The following is a 7,859-nucleotide window of genomic DNA, read 5'->3' as shown; positions in this document are numbered from 1 at the left end:
TTAGGCAGAGGGATACACTCCTTTCTGCTAACTCCACCATAAGCCATTGCATCTGCACCAGGGTCAAGGGACAGGGTCACTTGAGACCACAGTAATCACCTGCTCAACACCCTACACTTTTATTCACCATAGTCTGAACAGGGGGACCAAGACACCTCAGAACTCGTCAAACTATTTACACTGTTCACTGTGAGAAAAAAAAGATAGACATTTACAACCACTTTCCTTTTTGCATCCAGAGGCACACAGTGCTTCAGTGACTCCTGTAACCTCCACTGAGCACTTAACTCTGCCAACTCACTGTCCCTAAGGAGCAAACTCAACAGCCTGAAACCATGAAGCCCTTCTCAGGACAACTGAGAGCATGGTTCAGAGACCACCTAGACACCCTCCAGAAAAGAAGGAACACAGAAAGCCAGGTCACTCGGTGACTGGGGAAGGATCCCCATGCCCTGACAGCACCGCAGGCTGGCACTGAGGACACCACCACGTAAGTCTCTTAAAGCCACCTGAGGGTCCAAGGGTTCCCTTCATCACTGCATGCCCGAGGGGACACTGCTCCTTCTGGTAGATCTGAGGGTGCAGCCCTTTGCCGTGCAGCTTGCTGTGCAGCCAGGCAGAGCTGAACTGAATGGCATAGTCAAGCAGACGCTCCAGATCCGAGAGAGCCAAGACAGAGCCTTGTGTTAACGGATGGATCTTGGCCAGGTACAAGATCTCATTCTTAATGATGTTCCCTGGAAAGGGTCAGAAATAAGGAGACAATAAGGATATTTCTTATCAAGACGATGCAGACCTACGGCTCCAATCACTGTGACTTCTGCCTCAAGGATCACAGCTAGCAACACCATTCCCCGTATGAGAAGTGGCATACAAGGAGTAGACTTATAGCTGGGATTGGACTGGAAGAGAGTCTCTTCGCAGTACCCCTGAAGCAGACCTTCCTTTATTCCACAAGTACAAGCCAATCCATAGTCACACACACAAAGACAGTTCACTGTGCTCACAAGGTGCACTCAAGCATCTGAAGCCTGGGGCTACAGACTGCAAGCCTTGTCCTCAGCAAGATGACAATGTACCCTCAGCTGGATCGACCAGAATCCTTAAGGCTAAGGGGTAAAAGGCTCAGACATGCAGCTCTGGATCTGTAAACATCCCACCCACCTTCCTCTATTTCTTGCTCTGCCACTATAGCCTGGAACTCACCCAGTCCTGAAAAATATCTTTGGTCTAAGAGAGTGTAGCAGATGGGATCAGGTGTGCAGAGGGCATCCAGCGCCCGGCCGCGGTGGAACTCCACAGACAGGATGTCAGAAGCAGGATCAGCCCTTGGAGATGAGCACCAGTACATTCGGCAGTTGTAGAAAACAAGGAAGCCTCCGCTCTCAAAGTGCAGAACCAGCCTGGGAGAAGCAGAGAAGTTAAAGTCTCTCGCCAGAAACATCCCTGAACCATTTGTTATATTCTGCTCTGGCTGAAGAGGCTTGCACAGAAAGGAAAGAGCAGAAAGACAGCAGCGTAGCAATGGTGTGAAAAACCACTGGATGGTGAGGAAAGAGCCTGCACACGAGATAAGCTTAGGGAGAAGGCATCAGGGCGAGGCATTAGGACAAGTCATCAGCCCATGGAAAGCACAAGCCTACTCATTCTCATGAGAGCCAGAGAGACATCTTGAAGTACCAGTCCCCCAACCCTGTAACCTAATCCAGCTATCCCTTCCCTGCAGCTTATCACTGCACATGCTTGTGTGCACAGAGTCACAGCAGGACTCCAACACACCAGGCCACCATCTTGATGCAAGGTAGCCTCTTTAATGATTTCAGCCAAGAAACTTGGTTGTGAACCCACACAACTTGCGGACAATTGTTCTTTCTGCTGCCCCGTGGTCCCTAGCCAAGAGACAACAGCAGGCAGGGAGATGTATCAGCATCTTAGCTCTCCCCAGCAGGCAAGCCAGATGACCAAGGGCTCCAGCAGTAGGGTCCATAATCAGAGAAACTGATGCTCAAAGTAGCACACAAAACTGACTGTGTCTGAAACTACTGGTGTAGAAATAAAGCAATCTGTCAAGAGATTGCAGGACGGGGGAGCGGGGAGTGTGTCCCTAACAAATACACCACATACACAGGTGCCAGGAACTCACCTTGTACATTATTAACCACTCAGGTTAAACAGCTTGCAAGAGCAGAGTCCACACTATCTTCCAGTATTTACCCTTTCCTTGTTCAGTACCCTTCCAGTGGTACTTAGGACGCCTGTGTTTTCAATGCACGGCTGCCTTTAACAGCATCACTCCAACCGGTGATTCCAGCTGCCTTAGATGTGTGCTATTTATCCAAGGCTTTTTTTAAACATGCAATTGGGAGAAACTGGCATTTTCAGGGCATGGTTCAGTCTGGCATCCTAACAGTCCTCTCTTTGAATAAAAATCTTAACTGAGCTGGTACTATGATCCCCAGGCTGGCAGGCAACATACATCCCACAAGTGCAATCGCTTAATTCTCTGATCACTTAAAACAAAGGAGATAAAACACACAGAGACAGCAGAAAAAGGAAAGCATTAGAGAGGATGTGGCTGGGAGGAGGAAGGTGGCAACAAAGGGCAGAAAACCCAATTTCTTATGAAGGGTGGAAGAACATGCAGTACTAAGATAAGGTATGTCCAAGGAAAACCATGACCAACTGATACTGTTGGGAGACCTCAACATAGGAATACCCAGACGACAGTCTACTGTGGATTCCCTGGTTGAACACACCGCACACCCACTCATGCCATCCCTCATGCCTACTTATCTTAAGAATTAGCAGAGAAAAAAGACAAGACTAAGAGCATTCCCACACAAATTTAGTTTGAGACAGAAGAGTGCCTCTCCAGAATGAGAGGCAGGGAGAAAGCAGAGTTTGCAAGGACTCCACCAAATACCTGGGTATAGGGTCTTTCCAGTCCCCCCTTTTATTGGCTTTGTTTGCTCTTGAGAACTCATTTGCCCGAATGCTGCCAAACAAGCCGAAGTGGAAGCGCAGCCAGTTGCCCGGACCCTCTGCTGCATCTGGAGGTTCAGATCTTGAGTGCTGAATTTCCTGCAGCTCCTCCTCCTGGGGATGTGTCTGTGAAGCACAAACCTGTTCTTGCCCTCCCTGGGCAGGAGAACTTGCCCCACTAGCAGCCTCTCTTTGCAGCACTGTCTCTTCTGCAGTTGGGCCTAAGGGACCTTCAGCTGCCACAAATGCCAGGTACAAGTTCTTCCCATGAACCTGAGAAAAAAGGTGGGATGTACTGAGGATCCACAAAACCTCTGGCTGTTTCCATACAAGTGACTATTTTCTACAATCTTTTTTAGATAGAAGGCTCATCACCCCACCCTGAACACGGGATTCATTAGCATCTGAGCCATTCCCATCAGAGCTGCAATCATCCTCTCAGCATCCCTTCTTTGTCTACAGGAAGCACATGGTGTTCAGATGCCACTCCAGTGTGAAGCCCTCCCAGAGGCTCCTGTCAGGCCAAAGAGACATTCCAGGACAGACAGTTTCAAAGTCTGTCATCCCTGCTTCTCATTCACCTCCACACTTTGTGCTGCCCTCAAGTTGTCTCACACTAGGATGACCTAACTCAAGGGTGGCTCTGAAGCCACAGGCTAGCCACAAATGACTGCTGAGCAGCTCACATCTTTGTGCCCAGCTGAGTCTATCACGTAATCAGAGGTGAGGCTGCACTAGCCTTTGGTCAGTCAAGTCCAAATCATCATCTGAAGGTCAGGCAAGTGAAACCCCCAGCAGAACTGACCCAGTGTGACTATCTCACAAGCGCCCACGACATAGACATTTTAACCTAGGCAGGTGAAACACTACCCTCGGGTATAAGGGAAGCAACTGTGCAAGTTCACAGCTGAGGGAAACAAGGCTGCTGCTTCTGACATCCACATACTGAAGAAATCAACTCTCATCTACAGACAGCCCTCACCAACACCAACTCGTCATCCCTTGAGAGGCACAGAACCAGTGCATTAGCATGACTGACCAAAACTGCAAATAGTTCTGGGCATCTCCGTGTCTAGCCACATCACTACAGGAGCCTCTCCTCACACTGACCTTGATCCCAAACTTTGCAACACAGAGCAGTAATCCAAAACGGGCATTCACATCTCTTTGGCCACATGCACCTGTTTTGTGGCTATAAACAAAGCCAATGGTCTTCCTCAAACACAAGCTTGGTGTCGTTCTCAGGTTATGCACCTTCTGTGACCCTGAGGCAAACCACCATTGTCCTGCATCTGACTTGTCATGGACCAATAAGTTCATCTTTAGTACAGCTCACCTGGGAGTCCTGGAGCCTCAGGGCGTTCAGGTCATTCACATTGATCTTCCGGCTGCTTCCCCCCACCTTGGCCACCACTTGTCCCACAAAAGGGGAAGTCAGCAGCTGGAATTTCCTCACTGATGGGCCCTCCGGCATCTCCAGCAGCTGTTGAGGGAATAGCAGGTCCTTCTCACACTTGGTGCCCTAGACTTGAAGGAAAGTTGCAGCTCAGAAATACACAAAACCAGTCAGAAGCTGAGTTCACCACGATCTCCTCACCCCCATTTTCCTCCTCAAGTCCCCATGGCAAAGTCCATGGAGAGAAACAGGTTCCTTTCAGGCCCAGAGAGGTGGCGGAATTTCCACCCTTGGGGATATTCATAATTCAATTAAATAAGGCCCCGAGCAACCTGCTTTAATGGTAGTTTTTGCCCCACAAGAAGGAATTTGGCCTGGGGATCTCCAGAAGTCCTTTCCTACTTCAGGTTCTTCGTGGAGGACCTTAAATTAGACTATTTAGCATCCCTCTCCTCACCAGGAACAAGAGCTCACTGAACTCCAACCATTCCCTCAGTCACAGCCTTGATGTCCCAGTACAAAGGAGGAACGCAACCTTACATAGATATTAATGAACCAGAACCAGCACAGGCCACAGTGAGCCATCCTGTTTCTGATACAGCCACCAAGACAAGCACTGCTCCCTGATCGGCACTGGAGTTAGCTCATCCCCTCCTCTTACTTTACCAGCTGCTTGCCCCACTGGCTGTAATGGCATGGGGCCAGTTAGGGAGCATTTATACACTCTACTAGTAGCATCTGGGATCAGAAGACTCTGGATGAGGGGGAGATGAAGCAGCTCCATCCTACAGCATCCTGTAGCTCCCTCCAGGAAGTCACACCAGTACATAAGGGGTTATTTCTGGCATGATATCCCAGCCACATGTCACTTGCAGTTCTTCTAAGGACTTCTGCCAGGACAGGGTGTACAAGAAAGCAGGCTCCAGGACATGGAAAGCATGGTTTAGCTTTCATCCCACAGTGCCAATCCCCCCTGCAGACTAATCCCAGAGACCAGCACCGACCAGAGTCTCAGCTTTAAACTCGGTACAAGGCTCTGAGCTACCCGGCACAGCTCTGAGATAGCTTGATGTGAAAATCAAAAGCAATCTTGTGCATGGTCCCCCACCAGAAGAGGCATTCCCACCTCATGCTGGCATCTCAGCTTCTCTGCTGTCTGGGCTAGAGCAGATGCAGCAGCCCACACTCGCGTCAGCTCAGAGTGACTGTGAAACCAAAGCCTTCAGTGCCACATGCTCCTGCCCCAGCCCTCCAACCCACCCCCTGCCACAGAACTTGTCCACTGAAGCTTTTTAGCCCAGAAGAGGCATTTAAGACAGCAGCCACACCCACGGGGCTATGAACAACAGCGAGGCATGGACATACCCTCAACAGGAGCAAGCTGAGCTTTATTCCTGAGTCTCCTAGGGCATGGGATAATTATTCACAGGCCTGCTCCAGTTTCACCCAAAAAAGCCGCATATTGTGTTCAGACTCTAGTCAAAAGCCAGTTGCAGGCTGGCAAGAGTCAGCTAAAGAGGCACTCCTGCTGCCAAAGGCACCAGCAGCAATCTGGATCTCTGGGAGCAGCGTTTGGCCACTGGACACAGGTCATCCAAGGGGTATGCCCATGCCCCAGGCCCTTTGGGTCCTCCTCCTGACTATCTAGGCACCGGCCTTATGTCACGTAGCACGGAATGAGCCCCAGAACAGCTCACACAGCCCAGAGCTCAGAACCTAAGGAAGCTCATCATCTGCAGAGCTGTGAGAGACTACAAGTGCCGAGCACTTTGTAAGGTTTTAATGCACGCACTCCCCCAGCTGTAGCCACTCTGGACAGCAGAATAATGCTCCTCTTCAAGAGGAGAGCCTGCCCTTTCCCCCAGGGCATCAGAAGAACCAGCATCTGCTGTCTCTGGTTTCCTCCTCCTCTCCGTGGACCTCCCTATTTCAACTTTTCACTCCAAACCTACTTCAGCCTCTTCCAAAACGTTCTCCCCTCCAAGAAGGAAGAGGAGGATAACAAGCCCCAGCCCTCTGCAGGGCATGACACCCATCTCCCCCAGAGCTGTCCCAGCAAGCCACCTGAGCTGGTACCACTACAGATCTGGGGCAGGGAGCCAGGCCTCCAGGAGAAATCCTCCCCAGGTATGGGCTCATTTCCAGTCCTTGTGCTCAGAGAGAAGCAAAGGACCCACACTGGGACATAACAAGGACAAGGCTGCCAGGTTCATCCACCTCAACCCAGCTTTACCTGCACACCCACGCTACCAGCTCACCTGTGCCCACGGATTGGAGCCCCACACCCCATTGTGGAGGAAGCCCCACGGTGGCTTCACACCCCTGCACAAGGCTCCTGCAGGGACAGCCCTGACTCTCCACATGCAATTAAGGGAGCACAGGGCTCACCATCTTCTGGCATTCATCCAAGCATTAACTTGCAGCTCTCCGAAACAACTGAGCCCCAAGTTCCCCCCCTCACCCCATCTCCCCAGGGCAGTGGAGGCAGTCTGCCCACACCAGAGCGCTGGGGAAGGAAGAATCACCCAACACCTTCACATGCACTGTACAGAGCCCCATAGCACACACCCCTTGAGCCCCACATCCCTGCATCCAGCCCTCAAGCCACTGCCCTTCCCAGGCTCACCCTGTGCAGGCATCTGGGAGCAGACCACACAGCCTTTCTCCCTTACTTCATTGCCCCCCTTCTGCTCCTCCATGCTCCAGAACCCTTCCTCTGCCCCCATCCCCTTTCCAACACCCCCAGCCACCTCCCACAGCAGCTCTACCCTCTCCCTACCCAACCTACCCACCCTCAACATCACCTGCACCCAAAACCCTTCCACCCACCCACTTTTATAGGAGAGGACGACCCTCCACCCCCAAGTAGCAGGGGAGATCCCCGATTGGCTGGTGTGGGAGAAATGGGTGGAGTTTCAAGTGCTGGCCACCCCACCCACCCCACCCCCCACTTGTACTGGTATCCAGGGACTGGTTGGACTGGGAAGGAAGCTGGGCATTCCAGGAGGAAGGTTGGGTGCTTGTAGGGGGGCTGTGCTCAGCCACCGCTGCCCTCTGCAGAAGCACAGCCCTTGCTGGAAACGTGATTTTGGCTTAAGGGCGATGTCTCCAAGTTCAGCTGGAAGCTATTAGGCTGAACAACACCCTATTATGCAAAACCGTGTTAGTGAGCAGATCAAAAAGATAAGTCACAATGGTATTAAAGTGCCCTGAGGAGCTTTTCCCCTCTCCACTGTGCTAGGGGGATTCCTGCTGCATGGAAAACATATTGGGTGCTTTTGCCCCTTTGTATTAAAAACATAGAGTCATAGAGTGGTTTGTTTTGGAAGGGACCTTAAAGATCATCTAATTCCAACCCCCCTGCCATGGGCAGTGATACCTTCCACTATATCAGGTTGCTCAAAGCCTCATCCAGCCTGGCCTTGGACTGCTCCATTGCTGGGTCTGTCACTCCTGGTGTTTGTCATCCTGCCTTGGCCAT

At 51.2% G+C, this 7,859-nt stretch overlaps 1 protein-coding gene across 1 annotated transcript; it reads right to left on the bottom strand.

Moving 5' to 3' along the window:
* Positions 1-356: 356 nt before the first annotated feature.
* Positions 357-4,456, bottom strand: NEIL2 (nei like DNA glycosylase 2). Its single transcript, XM_075147992.1, has 4 exons — positions 4,319-4,456; positions 2,924-3,255; positions 1,207-1,403; positions 357-737 (listed from the first exon to the last, which is right to left on the bottom strand). Exons 1-4 carry the CDS (start codon positions 4,454-4,456, stop codon positions 421-423), a joined length of 984 nt encoding a protein of 327 aa, XP_075004093.1. The 3' UTR covers positions 357-420.
* Positions 4,457-7,859: the final 3,403 nt, after the last annotated feature.

Source organism: Calonectris borealis, chromosome 3, assembly GCF_964195595.1.
Source record: "Calonectris borealis chromosome 3, bCalBor7.hap1.2, whole genome shotgun sequence".
Lineage (NCBI taxonomy): Eukaryota > Metazoa > Chordata > Aves > Procellariiformes > Procellariidae > Calonectris > Calonectris borealis.
The sequence above is the reverse complement of the archived record's forward strand: the minus strand, read 5'-3'. Positions and strand labels throughout refer to the sequence as shown.